Source organism: Dendrobates tinctorius, unplaced genomic scaffold (genome assembly GCF_039654945.1).
Source record: "Dendrobates tinctorius isolate UK_male_01 unplaced genomic scaffold, ASM3965494v1 ptg000127l, whole genome shotgun sequence".
NCBI lineage: Eukaryota > Metazoa > Chordata > Amphibia > Anura > Dendrobatidae > Dendrobates > Dendrobates tinctorius.
In genome coordinates, this window is record NW_027361795.1 from 19,978,247 (window position 1) to 19,998,487 (window position 20,241).

At 43.2% G+C, this 20,241-nt stretch overlaps 1 protein-coding gene across 1 annotated transcript in view; it reads left to right on the top strand.

The window, feature by feature from the left end:
* Positions 1–20,241, top strand: part of AATF (apoptosis antagonizing transcription factor) — a 151,070-nt gene that overhangs the window by 79,520 nt on the left and 51,309 nt on the right. Inside the window, exons 7-8 of the mRNA XM_073542562.1 lie at positions 71–238; positions 938–1,021. Coding sequence (XP_073398663.1) covers positions 71–238; positions 938–1,021 — 252 coding nt within the window. The remainder of the gene's footprint in view (positions 1–70; positions 239–937; positions 1,022–20,241) is intronic.

Below are 20,241 nucleotides of genomic sequence, written 5' to 3' on the forward strand. Positions count from 1 at the left end.
ATGGGTTTCCATCAGAGCCGCTCCATCCTATACACAATGCCAACGTCTAATTTGTATCTGTTTTTTTAAGGGCTTTACTGGATCTGAGCGTTCCATACTCATGCAAGTGGAGCAGATTATGATGGACAAGGAGAGATTACTGAGGCGCACCCAGACAAAACGCTCCCTATACAGGATTTTAGGAAAAAATCGCCAGGATTCCGCAACGGAACAGGAGCGTGTACCTGATGAAACAATGGTACCAATGTCATATTTGCTTATTCGTAAAACCATGTTCACTATGTTTAAATCTCTGTGAGCGCCATGAATTCTAAGCTATTTTTATTCGGTAACATTTTGCAAATGCATTTTTAAAGTTTTGTATGTTCTTTGTAGGCTTTTATGTCTTGATATAGAATTTGAATTAACAACTGGCTGCAGTACGTTTAGCATCCCAAAAAGAAAAAAATATTCTGTAAAAAATGGCCTTTTCAGAGTGTGAGCCAAGTCTCAAATGTTTATTTTATAGGGATTATCCAGGCCGTGCATAAATCTAGGGAGGCAGTCTAGTATGCTTAGCATTGTGTAGTGTACTCACTGTTAAGATGCCTCTGTTTCACACTCCCGGTGAGCATCACGTGACTACTTTCTTTTCCGCTTCTCTCAATTCAGACCATTAAAAGAGGCAAAAGACAAAGCGGTCAGCTTGTGATCACATTTGAGCGGTCATGTGACAAGTGCAAATTGGTGTGACGCAAAGTAGAATCTTGACAGTGAGCGTGTTACACACTGGTTAAACTCGGCATTTTAAACTTCATTCCTAGTTTAATACATGGCCCAGACAACCCCTCTAAAGTGAACCTATCCTCAGAAAATGACTTAGACGAAAATTATTTTAGTAATGTTTTGGTATAATTGTATTCTTATTCAGTTGAAGTCAGATGCTTTTCTTATGCAGGAAGTCCAGGCAGAAGGGAAGTCAAATTCTCAACTGAAAGAGTTTGATGAAGAGATTTTTGATGATGATGATTTCTATCACCAGGTGAGAATTAATCTAAGTAACCTATAAGTGATTTAGGATTTTTAGACCCGCCTATTTGTGATAGCGGACTGCTTCCCCCAGAGGTCAAAGCTGTAAACTGCGTCTCAATGTTAAGCACTGACAGAGCCTCGGACGCGGCCTGCAGCATCTGAGGCTCCGTCACAGCTAGCGCTGATGATTCATCAGCGCTAGCGGTATAGCATAACGCATATCGTGTTATGCTATAGCGTTAACGCAGCCCTTCAACGCTATGCGTTGATAGCATGTAATCTGTAGCATTTAATCTGTTTAGAAGTGTTTCTGGGCTCTTTTGTTACCATTCGTATTATCAATCTCTTTGATTTGTCATCAATTTTCCTCCTGCGACCATGTCCATGGAGGTTGGCTACAGTCCCATGGAGCTTAAATTTCTGAATTATATGTGCAACTGTAGTCACAGGAACATCAAGCTGCTTGGAGATGGTCTTATAACTTTTACCTTTAACATGTTTGTCTATAATTTTCTTTCTAATCTCCTGAGACAACTCTTTCCTTCGCTTCCTCTGGTCCATGTTAAGTGTGATACGCACCATGTCACCAAACAGCACAGTGAGTATCTGTAGCCCTCTATACAGGCCCACTCACTGATTCCAAGATTGTAAACACCTATGATGCTAATTAGGCCCCTTTCACACATCGTTTTTTTGCTATCGGTCACAATCCGTTGTTTTTTTTTTTAAAAAAAACAAACGGATCCGGCCGGACACAACGCACTAAACAACATTTTTTGTGTCCGTTGAAAAATCGGATAGCGACTGAACCGTCGCGGTCCGTCGTTTGCTAGAGTGAAAGCCTATGGGCGCAGGATCCGTGAAATGACGGATGCCGGCGACGGGTCCGTTTTTTTAAGTCAACATGCTCCTGACAGGTTAAAACACAAAAGAAAGAATAGATGTATACACATAGACTCTCTCTATATAAAAATGAATGTATGTGTGCATCACCAACCAATCACGAAGCATCTTTCATTTCACCAGAGCTGTTCAAAAGAAGCTCAGCTGTGATTGGTTGCTAGAATCAACAGTTTTTCTTGCAACCATTCACTAAGCATCTCTCATTTCACCAGAGCTGGTTAAAAGTAGCTGAGCTGTGATGGTTGCTTTGAGCAAGTTTTCCAACTTGACAACACTTCATGGTGGGAGAAATCTAGCATCCTCCAGGAACATACTGTAAGCTCCCAGCCATTGTCTGCCCCCCAGAAAGGAGCACAGAGCACATGACAGAAATGAATCCCCCTCCTGTGGATCAATGGTATGCAAGTTAGGGCAAATCCACTCTGTGCTTTGGTACTGAACCCAGGCCTTAAAGAGATCTCCTGTATGGAAGGCAGGGCAAATCCATCCTGTGCTTTGGTTCTGACCCCATGCCTCTCTTAAAGGGATCCTCGGTATGGAAGTCAGGGCAATTGCCTTCAAATGCTCTGGTACTGACCCCAGGCTGACAGGATGATGTGGGATATTAGGAGTAGTAGTCCGGTGGCTCTGGCTGACGGGAGGATGTGTGATATTAGGGCAGGGGTGGGGAACCTTTTTCCATCCGGGGGCCATTTGGAAATTTCTACCATCATTTGAGGGCCGCACAAAAATGATCACCTTGAGGCTGTGTACCCACGTAAGCATTTTTTTCGCGTTTTTTTTACCAGCAAAAATGTTTAGGGGATGCGCGGAAAAAAAACCGAGCGTTTTCTGGGAAGGAGTCCGGTTTTCATGCAGAAATTTTCTGCATACGTGGTACATACCCTGAAAATTACCTCAGTATATTTAGTTAAACAATTAATTACGGTAACTTACCCTTAATGTGACGGCTGGAGCTGCTTCTCCATCACTGGGTGCTATATATATCACAAGTGGTAGGATATACAGTACTCGGGGGGGGGCGGAGATATACAACACTTTCGGGGTAAATGCAGCAGCTGTGGGGGGATATATAGCATCGGGGGGGACAGGTATCGTCGGGGAGGCTCATAGATCACCGGGGGGGACAGATCACTGAGGGGTGACACGAAGATCACAGGGGTGCACATAGCTTTGGCTGACAGATCACAGGGGGCACATGGGAGCACAAACATCACAGGGAGTGCATAGCAGGTGGGCACATAGATAACATGGGGCACAAAGCTGGGAGCCACAGATATCACAGGGGTGCACATAGCTGGGGGCACAAAGATTACGGGGGGCACATAGCTGGAGGGCACAGATCACAGGGGGTATAGATATCACATGGGGAAACAGCTGGGGGGGCACATAGATGGAGGGCACAGATCACAGGGGGTATATATAGGTGGGGGTACAGATCACATGTGGAAACATAGCTGGAGGATACAGATTACAGGGGGTATATATAGGTGGGGGGCACAGATCACATGTGGAAACATAGCTGGAGGGCACAGATCACGGGGTATATATAGGTGGGGGGCACAGATCACATGTGGAAACATAGCTGGTGGCACAGATCATGGGGTATATATAGGTGGGGGGCAAAGATCACATGTGGAAACATAGCTGGGGGCACAGATCATGGGGTATATATAGGTGGGGGGCACAGATCACATGTGGAAACATAGCTGGAGGGCACAGATCACGGGGTATATATAGGTGGGGGGCACAGATCACATGTGGAAACATACAGTAGCTGGAGGGCACAGATCATGGGGTATATATAGGTGGGGGCACAGATCACATGTGGAAACATAGCTGGGGCACAGAGATCACGGTGGGCATATAGCTGGAGGGCACAGGTCACAGGGGGCATAGATATCACATGGGGAAACAGCTGGGGGGGGAACATAGATGGAGGGCACAGATCACAGGGGTATATATAGGTGGGGGGCACAGATCACATGTGGAAACATAGCTGGAGGGCACAGATCACGGGGTATATATAGGTGGGGGGCACAGATCACATGTGGAAACATAGCTGGGGGGCACAGATCATGGGGTATATATAGGTGGGGGGCACAGATCACGTGGAAACATAGCTTGAGGGCACAGATCACGGGGTGTATATATAGGTGGGGGGCACAGATCACATGTGGAAGTATAGCTGGTGGCACAGAGATCACGGGGGGCACATAGCTGGAGGGCACAGATCCCCAGGGGGTATATATAGGTGGGGGGCACATATCACATGTGCAAACATAGCTGGAGGGCACAGATCACGGGGTACATATAGGTGGGGGGCACAGATCACATGTGGAAACATAGCTGGGGGGCACAGATCATGGGGTATATATAGGTGGGGGGCACAGATCACGTGGAAACATAGCTGGAGGGCACAGATCACGGGGTATATATAGGTGGGGGGCACAGATCACATGTGGAAGTATAGCTGGGGGCACAGAGATCACGGGGGGCACATAGCTGGAGGGCACAGATCCCCAGGGAGGCACATCGCTGCGAGCACTCAGAGATCGCTGACTCTCTGGCAGCATCTCCTCTTCCGGGACATGTGGACGGGAGAGCATTGGGCGCTAGTCCCGCCCACCCAGACGCTAACCCCGCCCACCCAGACGACGTCATTATCATCATCATGTGACGGGCAGGCAGCATTTTGTAATTGTAGCATTGAGGACTCCAGGGACCTACCCGCGGGCCGCATGAAAAGCCACTGCGGGCCGCATGCGGCCCGCGGGCCGGAGGTTCCCCACCCCTGTATTAGGGGTAGTAGTCTGGCGGATGTGACGGGATGATGTGGGATATTAGTGGTAGTTGTCCTGTGGCTCTGGCTGACGGGATGATGAGGGATATTAGGGGTAGTAGTCCGGCGGCTTTAACGGGATGATGAGGGATATTAGGGGTAGTAGTCCGGCGGCTTTAACGGGATGATGTGGGATATTAGGGGTAGTAGTCCGGTAGCACTGGCTGATGGGATGATGTAGGATATTATAGTGAATGTGGCTATGCGGAGTGGGAGGGGCTATACACTCAGATATTTACACACTCTTCAGCTAGTGTGTAAATATATATATATATATACATATATATATATATATATATATATATATATATATTCTACATGTATACATGTAGTTATCTTGGTCCCGGCTGTCTGCATCTCCCTTCCTGTGTTCTTCCTATAGGGGTGGAGCCGCATATTCATGACTTTAATGAGCGGTACCATGTGACCGCACAGGAAGAACACAGGAAGGGAGATGCAGACAGCTGGGACTGAGATGTAGCAGAGCCGGATATGCAGATGCTGGGAGGTTGAGTAGAGCTGGGGTAAGGTGAGCCAGCCATGCCATATTCATCTCTCAGTGTCCCGGGTCCTGCAGAGAGTCGGCGACGCTGAGGAGCAGCGGGCAGCTGATGAGAGGTGAGTATGTCATTTTTCTTTTAATCGCAGCGGCAGCATTATATGGGGCATATATATTAACATGGAGCATGTTATGGGCCACCAATAGCCTTTGTGCAGCATTATTGTATGGGGCATATATATATTAACATGGAGCATGTTATGGGCCACCAATAGCCTTTGTGCAGCATTATTATATGGGGCATATATATTAATATGGACCATGTTATGGGCCACCAATAACCTTTGTGCGGCATTATTATATGGGGCATATATATTAATATGGAGCATGTTATGGGCCACCATTATCCTTTGTGCAGCATTATATGGGGCGTACAGTCATATGTAAAAGTTTGGGCACCCCTATTAATGTTAACCTTTTTTCTTTATAACAATTTTGGTTTTTGCAACAGGTATTTCAGTTTCATATGTCTAATAACTGATGGACTCAGTTATATTTCTGGATTCAAATGAGGTTTATTGTACTAACAGAAAATGTGCAATCAGCATTTAAACAAAATTTGACCGGTGCAAAAGTATGGGCACCCTTATCATTTTCTTGATTTGAACACTCCTAACTACTTTTTACTGACTTCCTGAAGCACTAAATTGGTTTTGTAACCTCATTGAGCTTTGAACTTCATAGCCAGGTGTATCAAATCATGAGAAAAGGTATTTAAAGTGGCCACTTGCAAGTAGTTCTCCTATTTGATTCTCCTATGAAGAGTGGCATCATGGGCTCCTCAAAACAACTCTCAAATGATCTGAAAACAAAGATTATTCAACATAGCTTTTCAGGGGAAGGATACAAAAAGTTGTCTCAGAGATTTAACCTGTCAGTTTCCACTGTGAGGAACATAGTAAGGAAATGGAAGAACACAGGTACAGTTCTTGTTAAGCCCAGAAGTGGCAGGCCAAGAAAAATATCAGAAAGGCAGAGAAGAAGAATGGTGAGAACAGTCAAGGACAATCCACAGACCACCTCCAAAGACCTGCAGCATCATCTTGCTGCAGATGGTGTCACTGTGCATCGGTCAACAATACAGCGCACTTTGCACAAGGAGAAACTGTATGGGAGAGTGATGCGAAAGAAGCCGTTTCTGCAAGCACGCCACAAACAGAGTCGCCTGAGGTCTGCAAAAGCACATTTGGACAAGCCAGTTACATTTTGGAAGAAGGTCCTGTGGACTGATGAAACAAAGATTGAGTTGTTTGGTCATACAAAAAGGCGTTATGCATGCGCTGTATTGTTGACCGATGCACAGTGACACCATCTGCAGCAAAATGATGCTGCCGGTCTTTGGAGGTGGTCTGTGGATTGTCCTTGACTGTTCTCACCATTCTTCTTCTCTGCCTTTCTGATATTTTTCTTGGCCTGCCACTTCTGGGCTTAACAAGAACTGTACCTGTGTTCTTCCATTTCCTTACTATGTTCCTCACAGTGGAAACTGACAGGTTAAATCTCTGAGACAACTTTTTTATCCTTCCCCTGAAAAGCTATGTTGAATAATCTTTGTTTTCAGATCATTTGAGTGTTGTTTTGAGGAGCCCATGATGCCACTCTTCATAGGAGAATCAAATAGGAGAACTACTTGCAAGTGGCCACTTTAAATACCTTTTCTCATGATTTGATACACCTGGCTATGAAGTTCAAAGCTCAATGAGGTTACAAAACCAATTTAGTGCTTCAGGAAGTCAGTAAAAAGTAGTTAGGAGTGTTCAAATCAAGAAAATGATAAGGGTGCCCATACTTTTGCACCGGTCAAATTTTGTTTAAATGCAGATTGCACATTTTCTGTTAGTACAATAAACCTCATTTGAATCCAGAAATATAACTGAGTCCATCAGTTATTAGATGTATAAAACTGAAATAGCTGTTGCAAAAACCAAAATTGTTATAAAGAAAAAAGGTTAACATTAATAGGGGTGCCCAAACTTTTACATATGACTGTATTTTAATATGGAGAATCTTATCGGGCTATTATTAACCTTTCTGCAGCATTATATGGGGTATATATTAATATGGAGCATCTTATGGGGCCACCATTAACGTTTGTGCAGCATTATATGGGGCATATTTTAATATGGAGCATCCTGTGGGGCCACCAGTTTATTAGTATCTATTTTTATTTTTTAAATTTACCAGTAGCTGCTGCATTTCCCACCCTAGTCTTATACTCGAGTCAATAAGTTTTCCCAGTTTTTTGTGGCAAAATTAGGGGGGGTCGGCTTATACACGGGTCAGCTTATACACGAGTATATACAGTGTGTGTGTGTGTGTGTGTGTGTGTGTGTGTGTGTATGTATGTATGTGTATATATGTATGTGTGTGTGTGTGTATATATATATATATATATATAAAACAGACCAAAAGTTTGGACACACCTCATTCAAAGAGTTTTCTTTATTTTCATGACTATGAAAATTGTAGATTTACTCTGAAGGCATCAAAACTGTGAATTAACACTTGTGGAATTGTATAATTAACAAAAAAACTGTGAAACAACTGAAAATGTGTCTTATATTCTAGGTTCTTCAAAGTAGCCACCTTTTGCTTTGATTACTGCTTTGCGAAGCATCTCTGGGAACTCCTTCAAGACTGTTGGAAGACCATTTTTGGTGACTACCTCTTGAAGCTCATCAAGAGAATGCCAAGAGTGTGCAAAGCAGAAATTAAAGCAAAAGGTGGCTACCTTGAAGAACCTAGAATATAAGACATATTTTCAGTTGTTTCACACTTTTTTGTTAATTATATAATTCCACATGTGTTAATTCATAGTTTTGATGCCTTCAGTGTGAATCTACAATTTTCATAGTCATGAAAATAAAGAGAACTCTTTGAATGAGAAGGTGTGTCCAAACTTTTGGTCTGTACTGTATGTATGTGTGTGTATATGTATGTATGTGTGCGTGTGTATATATATAATATGCATATGCTGAAGAGCCCGGTGCTGCCCGGGCATATTAACTAACTGGTTGGTTATAACAAATTATAATTATCCCCCATCCCATAGTCCCGTGCCCATATACCCATCATACATATCCTCCATCCCATAGTCCCATGCCCATATACCCATCATACATATTCTCCATCCCATAGTCCCATGCCCATATACCCATCATACATATTCACCATCCCATAGTCCCATGCCCATATACCCATCATACATATTCACCATCCCATAGTCGAGTGCCCATATACCCATCACACATCCTTCATCTCATTGTCCCGTGCCCATATACCCATCATACATATCCGCCATCCCATAGTCCCGTGCCCATATACCCGTAATACATATCTGCCATCCCATAGTCCAGTGCCCATATACCCATCACACATCCTCCATCCCATAGTCCCATATACCCGTCATACATATCCACAATCCCATAGGCCCGTGCCCATATACCCATCATTCATATCCTTCATCCCATAGCCGAGTGCCCATATACCCATCACACATCCTCCATCCCATAGTCCCATGCCCATATGCTCATCATACATATTCACCATCCCATAGGCCCGTGCCCATATACCCGTCATTCATATCCTCCATCCCACAGTCCAGTGCCCATATACCCATCACACATCCTCCATCCCATAGTCAACCATTATGACATCTTAACGAGCGGTGGGGCTTGATGACATCAGCGTCGCCATGGCAACCATTGTGACATCATAATGAGGGGCGAGGCTTGACGCGCACACCCTGCGGGGCTTGACGCGCACACACTTTTTCCCCATTATGTAGACGGGGCAAAATTGTTTGGTGAATTGGAACGCGCAGGGTTAAAATTTTGCCTCACAACATAGCTTAGGACGCTCTCGGGGTCCAGACGTGTGACTGTGCCAAATTTTGTGGCTGTAGCTGAGACGGTGTGGATGCCTATCCCGGACATACATACATACATACATACATACACACTTTGAGCTTTATATATTAGATATATATACGCAGCACAAAAAATGTTAACAATGCGGGTGCAGGCCTTCCAGGCATATACCAAACCTCACAATAGTCCTCAAGATGAAAGCAGCACACCAAAAGAAGATTCCAGTTAAAGTGCGATTTATTAGCCCATCTGGCTATTTGCCCATACAGCGACGTTTCAGTCTTAAAGGTTGTGGACCTTTTTCAAGCAGTACAATAGTGCAGTGAATGCTTTTAAAGCTCACCAATTATACAGGTATTTTACAACAATTAGATGATGCATATAAAAAACTTGCAATTCATGGATAACAGTTAAAAAGTGCATATACAGTGCAATGTGCAAAAGTGCATTTACTACCAAACAGATGTTTTTCTTAGCTTAAAATTCATTGCTACACAATAATTATTGATCAGCGGCAGCTGTATTAACATGCAAATAAACATGACTCACCCCATAGAAATCATTATTATCGCGCCGTATGTCGGCGGCCCATACTCCACAATGCGCAGGACCTGAAGTCCAACATGATGAAAACAGCTTATTACCGCTCATGCGCAATGACATACTGTCCATGTCAGCGCCATTTTAGATTAGGGAAAAACTTAAAGCGCATAAGGGCACTTTTATACCAAATATAAATATAAATTAGTGCCATTAATTAAAAAGAAGATATATAGGCGCTCCGATTCTAAATATATCAAATTAAATATAAATAATGATTATAAGTGAATATAATGCCATACTTACTGCTTATAGCAATTGGGACTCACAGTAGGAAAGTTCATCCATGTAGGGGATAGGTATACCTCGCATTATCTTTGATAGGTAACCCACACCTGATTAGGGAGGAGAGTGTGTGTGTATGTATGTATATATATATATATATATATATATATATATATATATATATATATATATATATATATATATATATATATATATATATATATATATATATATATATATATATATATATATATATATAGTATTTTAATGGATTTATGAATAAAAAAAAAAGAGAAAATTTTTTTTTTAACAGCATCCTGGATTGCTCACGTTATTGCTGGACTTTGCTCTGTCGTTGTTCATACATATACAGTGTCTACAAGTAGTATTCAACCCCCTGCAGATTTAGCAGGTTTGATAAGATGCAAATAAGTTAGCGTCTGCAAACTTCAAACAAAAGCAGGATTTATTAACAGATGCATAAATCTTACAAACCAACAAGTTATGTTGCTCAGTTAAATTTTAATAAATTTTCAACATAAAAGTGTGGGTCAATTATTATTCAACCCCTAGGTTTAATATTTTGTGGAATAACCCTTGTTTGCAATTACAGCTAATAATCGTCTTTTATAAGACCTGATCAGGCCGGCACTGGTCTCTGGAGTTATCTTGGCCCACTCCTCCATGCAGATATTCTCCAAGTTATCTAAGTTCTTTGGGTGTCTCGTGTGGACTTTAATCTTGAGCTCCTTCCACAAGTTTTCAATTGGGTTAAGGTCAGGAGACTGACTAGGCCACTGCAACACCTTGATTTTTTCCCTCTGGAACCAGGCCTTGGTTTTCTTGTGTGCTTTGGGTCGTTGTCTTGTTGGAAGATGAAATGACGACCCATCTTAAGATCCACGATGGAGGTGCGGAGGTTCTTGGCCAAAATCTCCAGGTAGGCCGTGCTATCCATCTTCCCATGGATGCGGACAAGATGGCCAGGCCCCTTGGCTGAGAAACAGCCCCACAGCATGATGCTGCCACCACCATGCTTGACTGTAGGGATGGTATTCTTGGGGTCGTATGCAGTGCCATCCAGTCTCCAAACGTCACGTGTGTGGTTGGCACCAAAGATCTCGATCTCATCAGACCAGAGAACCTTGAACCAGTCTGTCTCAGAGTCCTCCAAGTGATCATGAGCAAACTGTAGACGAGCCTTGACAGGACGCTTTGAAAGTAAAGGTACCTTACGGGCTCGTCTGGAACGGAGACCATTGCGGTGGAGTACGTTACTTATGGTATTGACTGAAACCAATGTCCCCACTGCCATGAGATCTTCCCGGAGCTCCTTCCTTGTTGTCCTTGGGTTAGCCTTGACTCTTCGGACAAGCCTGGCCTCGGCACGGGTGGAAACTTTCAAAGGCTGTCCAGGCCGTGGAAGGCTAACAGTAGTTCCATAAGCCTTCCACTTCCGGATGATGCTCCCAACAGTGGAGACAGGTAGGCCCAACTCCTTGGAAAGGGTTTTGTACCCCTTGCCAGCCTTGTGACCCTCCACGATCTTGTCTCTGATGGCCTTGGAATGCTCCTTTGTCTTTCCCATGTTGACCAAGTATGAGTGCTGTTCACAAGTTTGGGGAGGGTCTTAATTAGTCAGAAAAGGCTGGAAAAAGAGATAATTAATCCAAACATGTGAAGCTCATTGTTCTTTGTGCCTGAAATACTTCTTAATACTTTAGGGGAACCAAACAGAATTCTTGTGGTTTGAGGGGTTGAATAATAAATGACCCTCTGAATAAACTTTTCACAATTTAAAAAAAAAATAATAAAAGAAATAACATTCTTTTTTGCTACAGTGCATTTCACACTTCCAGGCTGATCTACAGTCCAAATGTCACAATGCCAAGTTAATTCCGAATGTGTAAATCTGCAGGGGGTTGAATACTACTTGTAGACACTGTGTGTGTGTGTGTGTGTGTGTGTGTGTGTATATATATATATATATATATATATATATATATATATATATATATATATATATATATATATATATATATATAATTTATAGTACATGGAGTTCTACATAGCATAATAGCCGCAAAATCAATTGCATGCTTCAGTAAAATCATTCCCAAACCTGACATGATATGACACATGGTTTACATAAAGTAAACCATGTCATATCAAAACGATTTCTATATGTCAGTATTTAATCCATTTAGTAGTTTGTGTTAGGAAAAATTTGGAACTCTAGGGGTTAAATTTAAAGCTATAATCGTGGAAAAAATGGGTTCCCGCGCAATTTTCTCTGCTAGAAAGGGAAAGCCAGTGAGTGAGGGCAGATATTAATAGCCTAGAGAGGGACCATTGTTCCCCCCCCCCGCCAGGAAATAAAATACGCACAGTTTGTGACCAAATTTATTATTCTGCCAATCCAAAAAAAGCCCTTGTTCTGTAAAAAAAAACAAAAAAACAACCAACAATATCCATACGTCTCCGTCGTTCAGACAGGTCCTCCGCTGCAATCCATCACAAGGGGTTAACTAGTTTACAACAGGGACCGGTGCTAATGTGACCGGCCCCGCTGTAAACCACTGCAGAATGAATGAAATCATGTCTGTGCAGGCGCCCCGGCTGACCGGAGTCTGAACTCATTAGTGTGGGAAAGTTTCTGAACTTTTTCACACCTCCTGAGTTTACCTCAGGTCAGTCAGGGCCTCCGCGCAGCCTCATTGACTACCGCTGACGTCAGTGAGGCTGCGCAGAGTCCCTGGCTGACCTGAAGTGAACTCGATAGCGTGGGAAAGTTTCTAAACTTTTTCCCACGCTGTCAGATCACCTCAGGTCAGCCGGGAACTCTGCGCAGCCTCAGTGACGTCAGCGGTAGTCGATGAGGCTTCGCGGAGTTCCCAGCTGACCTGAGGTGAACTGACACCGTGAGAAAAAGTTCAGAAACATTCCCATGCTAATCAGTTCATCTCCGGAACAGCCGAGGCGCCTGCACAGACATGATTTCATTGGTCCCTGTTGTAAACTAGTTAACTCCTCTTGATGGATTGCAGCGGGGGACCTGACTGAGCGGCAGAGGTATGGATATTGTTGGTTTTTTTATTTTTTTTATTTTTTTTTTTTTTACAGAACAAGGGCTTCTTTTGGATTGGTAGAATAATAAATTTGGTCAAAAACTTTGTGTATTTATTTCATTAAAAGAATTTTTGAGTAATCTGTGTTTTTTTTAACCCTTTACTATTCTAGGGTTAATAACGGATAGGTGTCTTTTTGACACCTCTCCATTATTAACCCGGCTTAATGTCTCCTTTCAATCTTAAGGTGACGTTAACCCATTATTAACCTATGAGCCACCCCTAAAGGCAATAGGAATAGAGAGGCTAAGTGCCAGAAAAGGCACATCTTATAGATGCGCCTTGCCGGCAATTGATTTATCGGCTTTCATGCTGTGTAGAACGCTATGAACTATATATATTTATATATATAATCTTTCTCAATGGCGCGCGTGTGTGTGTGTGTGTATGTGTGTGTATATATATATATATATATATATATATATATATATATATTTTGATTAACATGTCATTGTGATTTTACTGTACAGCGCACTGAATTGCTGCCTTTGAAAAAAACGGATCCATCGAAAAACGGATGGAAAAAATGATGCAACAGATCCATTTTTTCACCGGATCCGCTAGCCAATGGATTGTGACTGATGGCAAAAAACTGATGTGTGAAAGTACCCTTAGGGTATGTGCACACGGTGCGGATTGTCCTGCGGATTTTTCTGCATGGATTTTGGATAAATCCGCAGGTAAAATGACCTGTGTTTTATCTGCGGATTTAACTGCGGATTTTCTGCAGATTTTGTGCGGATTTCCCCTGCGTTTTGACACCTGCGGATTTCTATAATGCAGCAGGTGCCAAACCGCTGCGGAATCTGCACAAAGAATTGACATGCTGCAGATTTTAATCCGCAGCTTATCCGCGCGGAAAAATCCGCAGCATGTGCACAGCGTTTTTCCTTTTTCATTGATTATAATGGTACTGTACACCGCAGCGGATCCGCATGGCCAAATCCGCTGTGGCTCCGCAGCAGAATCCGCACCGTGTGCACAGACCCTCAGTGGGCACACCGTGATTTAATATGTCCGTTTTGTCACATTATTTTCAGGGGTACCATCATTTTCTGTCCAGGCATATTTCATGAGTTGTTTTTTTTTTTTTTTTTTTAAATTTTGTGGAATCATGGTTGAAAAGCAATGTCTGACTTTCATTTGTCCATTTTCATAGATTTTTGATTTATTATTACTTTTATCAGATTCAAGTTATTTCTGTCACCATTGAGGGTTTTTCTGTCATTAAATGGGGGGTACCAACAATTTTTACCACCATATCCAAAATTATATGTTTGTAAAGAAGTAATATCTTGATATGCTCCTATCTGAGCAAAAGTCTTTGTACAGGGGGGTGAGTTCTATTAATGGTTGACAGTGGCTCTTGTGTTTATTACTGTGTATCCTGTCTGTATTGATAATGAGACTGCTGAAAAGTCTTCTGTAGGGGGAAAGGCAAGTTGCCGCTTAAGGGAGTTTTACACTAAGCGATATCGCTAGCAATATCGCTAAAACGTCACCGGTTTTGTGATGTTATAGCGATATTGCTAGCGATATCGCTATGTGTGATACTTACCTCCGACCGGCTCCCCCGCTGTCCATCGCTGATCGCGCGAGAATGTCCGGCTCCATTTCTCGTCGTCGGCTTCCTGCTGTGTGAGATGAGCGACGCTGGACGCGGGCGGGAGGACGCAGGATCGCTGTGTGTGAAAGGTGAGTATCGCGCGCTGCGTCGCTGCTGCATCGTTGTGAGATCTTTCTGTGTGAAAGCTCACTAGCGATCATTTAGCGATGCACCAGCGATCCTGACCTGGTCGGATCGCTGGTGCATCGCTAAATGTAAAAGGGCCTTTAGAATTAGGCCCAGTGTGAAAATTAACATATTTCACATTTATCAAAAAAAGATACTAGTATGGCAAATTGAAGAAAAAAAAAGCATTACCACAAAGTTTTAAAAATGCATATAACTTTATAACCTGAGCTAAATTCCCTTATTGGTTGATTTTCGCATTAAGATGCCCACATGAACGCCGTTAGGGGTTCACATCCCGACCAGCTTCGGAAACAAGATTGCAGGTGTGCCAATACCATTTATGCTGGTTGTGACTGTATGTGGATGTGCACTTGTAGACCGTCATGCATTGCTGTGCGGAGCGTTCACAGACATGGTGGATGTTTTGCACTGAAATGAATAATTCAGTTGAGCAAAAAAAAGAACTTTGCGAGGCATGTAATATTATTCTGGTGCACAGACTGGAATCCGTTCCCCAGTTGGTAGGACTGGGGTAGATCTCCAATCTTCTAAATAGAGAATTCTTTGTTCACCTGGAAGGGATGAGTTCACAGACAGATGGCCCTCGGTGACCAGTCTCTTATGGGGCTTCATAATTTTAACTCCGATGATAATTTCTAAATTCAGAGTTATGAGTAGTCACATCTTATCTCTTTCCTCAGTGACTGGTTAATTGGGGTGGCGGGGTTAATCTAAATTAAAACTTAAACTAATAGAGGTCAGTAAGGCAACAGAAACACCTGAGTAAAACAAATGAGGCTGCCAGCCGCAACTTTATCTTGGCCGGCTCCCAGGAGGCGATTGGCAGAGAATTAAAGTCGCTCTGGCGTTCTGTAAAGGTGAATAATGGGCGACACTTGTCAGCACACAGCGTCTCCACAAATGTTCCAGATTGCAAAACTTCCGTGCCAACTGCTGCCATCCGTATTGAGTGAGTGAGCACAGGAGCAGTTGTCAACATCTGGCAGCACAGCGAGGAATGGGTGCAAGGCTGGGGAACCCTGCAGATCCGAAGTATGGTGCTGGGAGCTGTGGAGGCTTTAATCACTTACCGCTCCTTGGCAGCAGCATATTCCAGCCTCGTTCATCACAGGCGGACATCTGCTGAGCCGTAAGGCAGCTGCACATTCATTTTGTTTTCTTGTCTCCCAGCCCCCTTCCTTTAGCAGCCACCCCAGCCACCATTCTACACACACAGCACCTTGACTTTCCCTTTTGACCAGCTCCTCCTTCTGTTCCTGTCCCCCCACAAGAGTATTCCTTGGGAAAGATGATCTGTACAGATTAGCACTTAGATGTGTGCAGTAATTGTAGGGCGCCGGGCCTGACAGCCATGGTATAGCACCTGTTCAGCTGACCGGGTTAATTTCAGCCGCTGAGTGGGATTAGGCAGACATTCAAGTTGAAGCCAATTCAACAATAAGGATAAAGAAAATTGCTTTATGTTTTCTGTCACCTCCTCCATGATTGTGCGTCCTTTGTCAGGATGGAAGGCTTGTGACAAGGGCCCATTTGCATACTGTACTCGCAAAGCTTTGTTTCCCCAGATCTGTTAGGTGGCCAGCACTGGTTTTGAGGTGTTTGTACACAAACCTATTATTTACTCTCGGTGCTTTGTTTTTCATTTGTTTGTTTTTTATACATATTATTAAATATCGTTCATGTAAGTGTTTTTCATTTTATTCTTGGGAGAACAGGATCACCGTTTACTTGAATGTTATTCTGATGTCAGGCTTTAGGCTGAGTGCACACACTGCTTTTTCTTAGCTGTATTTTTAGCGGATTTGCCAATAAAACCGCTATAAAACTACTAAAAATAAGCTTCCCATTCATTTCTATGCATTTTGCACTTTTTGTGCATACTGATGCTTTTTTTACCGGGAAAAAACGCTTTGCGGTAAAAACCGCAGCATGCTCATTAATTTTGCGGATTTTTCTGCGTTTCTGGCTATTTCTATGTGTATTGAAAACGCGCGGGAAAAAAAAAGCATGAAAACCGCGCATTTTTTGCGCAGAAAACGCATAGAAAAAAAGCGCGCAGTTTCTGGGAAGGGAGTCAGGTTTTTCAGCAGAAATTTTCTGCTACGTGTGCACATAGCCTTAGCGTGGCGAGGTCAGCTGGAATGTGTGCATAAATGTGCGGCTGGCACAGGCGATGTAGGAGTTAAAAAAGTCTGTTTTCCGTTCACACATCAGAGCTTAATGCTCAGCATGATTTACTCACACTTCCTAGTTAATTATTAGACATAGGGAGACATCATATATCACTCTCAAAAGAATATATTGAGTTTTGACGAGAGATATTTCTGTTTTGACTAATAAATTCCGAGCATAAAACAGGATGATGAATGGAGCGTCTTAGGTGAGAAGGAGGGTGGGAGTTTACCCTTCAATACAGGTTGTGCTAAAATCCCAGATAAGCCTCTCGTAGATGCTTTCTTTGCATATACATGACTCGCATTTCATTGTCAGATTGCTCACTTAGACAAGTCTGCCGGGCAGAAACGGATTTTATAATTTTACTGTTACCTGCAGATGAAAAACGGTGATCACTTGCTGTGCATGTTCTACTAATGTCTACTACACTGAATGCACAGAAATATGAGATCCTTGTCATATCAATGTAAAAAGGTCAGGTAAAATGGCTACTGGGGCCACATGGCTGAATGCCTTTATAGACCTGTGCTCCAGCAATGTGTGTTTAATTCACGGATAAAATATTATTAAAATTCTTATTAAAACATTCCCTGTTCATATATGTGCCATTCTGCATGCAGTCTGTTCTGCTTTATAGTAGACATGGTTTGTGTTTGAGGTCTGGGTCTATGCAAGCGAATATAAAGTCTGTCACCAGAGGGAATATGTCAGCAGATTTTGCTATGTAATCTAACAGCAGCATGATGTAGGGACAGAGACCCTGATTCTATTGGTGTATCAGTTAGTTTTCTATGTGCAGCAGTTATGATAGAATCACAGTTTTCTTTGCTGCAGATTTATCGGAACACACCACACTACAGCTTTCCATGTACAGCGTGTAGTGACAGCGCTCCTAATCAGTGTTGGGGGCCTGGTTACTGGAGTGATCTCCTACTGATAAAGCACAGATTGTATTGAAACAGCAAAACACAGCCCAGTAAGTGACATCACTGGAATCCTGATTTCTACTCCTATATTATGATGCTCTCAGATTACATAGCAAGAACCTGCTGACACATTCCCTTGAACTTTCCTAATGACAATAAGCTAGGAAGGCTAGCCCCCAGGTTCATATCACCACAGTCATTTTGCAGCCAGTTTTGTGTTGATGAAAATAAGGCAGATTTTATGAACATATATTTGATGTAAATACACTGCTCAAAAAAATAAAGGGAACACTAAGATACCACATCGTAGATATTACTGAATGAAATATCACAGATGCAAATCTTTATTCACTACATAGTGGCATGGGTTCAGAACAAGAAAACATAAAAATGATCAATATAAATCAAAATGAGTATCCCATAGAGGTCTGGATTTGGAAGGATACTTAAAATCAAAGTGGAAAATCAAATTACAGGCTGATCCAACTTCAGTGGAAATGCCTCAAGACAAGGAAATGATGATCAGTAGTGTGTGTCTCCTCCATGTGCCTGTTTGACCTCCCTACGACACCTGGGCATGTTCCTGATGAGTCGGCAGATGTTGTCATGAGGGATCTCCTCCCAGACCTGGACTAAAGCATCCGCCAACTCCTGGACAGTCTGTGGTGCAACGTGACGTTAGTGGATGGAGTGAGACATGATGTCCCAGATGTGTTCAATCGGATTCAGGTCTGGGGAACGGGCGGGCCAGTCCATAGCTTCATCTTGCAGGCACACTCCACAGGCACACTGCTGACACACTCCATCCACATGAGGTCTGGCATTGTCTTGCATTAGGAGGAAGCCAGGGCCAACCGCACCAGCATATGGTCTCACAAAGGGGTCTGAGGATCTCATCTCGGTACCTAATGGCAGTCAGGCTACCTCTGGCGAGCAAATGGAGGGCTGTGCGGCCCTCCAAAGAAATGCCACCCCACACCATTACTGACCCACTGCCATATCTGTCATGCTGAAGGATGTTGCAGGCAGCAGATCGCTCTCCACGGCATCTCCAGACTGTCACGTCTGTCACATGTGCTCAGTGTGAACCTGCTTTCATCTGTGAAGAGCACAGGGCGCCAGTGGCTAATTTGCCAATCCTGGTGTTCTGTGGCAAATGCCAAGCGTCCTGCACGGTGTTGGGCTGTTAGCACAACCCCTATCTGTGGATGTCGGGCACTCAGACCATCCTCATGGGGTCGGTTTCTAACCGTTTATGCAGACACATGCACATTTGTGGCCTGCTGGAGGTCATTTTGCAGGGCTCTGGCAGTGCTCCTCCTGTTCCTCCTTGCACAAAGGCTGAGGTCTACGCTGACAGACACAGCAAACCTTCTTGCCACAGCTTGCATTGATGTGCCATCCTGGATGAGCTGCACTACCTGAGCCACTTGTGTGGGCTGTAGAGTCCGTCTCATGCTACCACAAGTGTGAAACCACAACCAACATTCAAAAGTGACCAAAGCATCAGCCAGAAAGCATTGGTACTGAGATGTGGTCTGTGGTCCCCACCTGCAGAACCACTCCTTTTATTGAGGGTGTCTTGATAACTGCCAAAAATTTCCATCTGTTGTCTACTCCATTTGCACAACAGCATGTGAAATTGATTTTCAATCAGTGTTGCTTCATAAGTGAACAGTTTGATTTCACAGAAGTTTGATTTACTTGGAGTTATATTCTGTTTAAGTGTTCCCATTATTTTTTGAGCAAGTGTACTTACTATAAATTGGTACACACATTAAACAATATAAAGTGACGGACCTGTCCTTTTTCTATTATTCCATTTTTCAATTACAGTATGTCCTACGCCGACTTCTCACTTCTAGATCTTTTGTAATATGTAATCTCCTAAACAGCTGTGTATATACCAGTATGAGCTTGCATGTTAATATACATTTTATCCTATGCTGTTGTCACGTATTGGAGTGACAGAACTACCGGTATACTACTTGTTGACTGCTTAAAAAAAATACATAAAAGCCTTTTTTCATGGCAGTGGCCTACACACTGGTACATTCAACGGTTTTGTACATTTAGACAAAAAAACAAGTTGTCCTTGCTTGCCAGTTCCTACCATTGTAGTGTAAGATGAAACGCCTGAAACTGCTGATGAGTGGCCTGAGTGGCGCCCCACCGTTGCCCGTGATTAACTGCATAGGTCAGTTATCCCTGTGGCAGGATGTCATGGCAGCAATGTGAAGCAGAGAC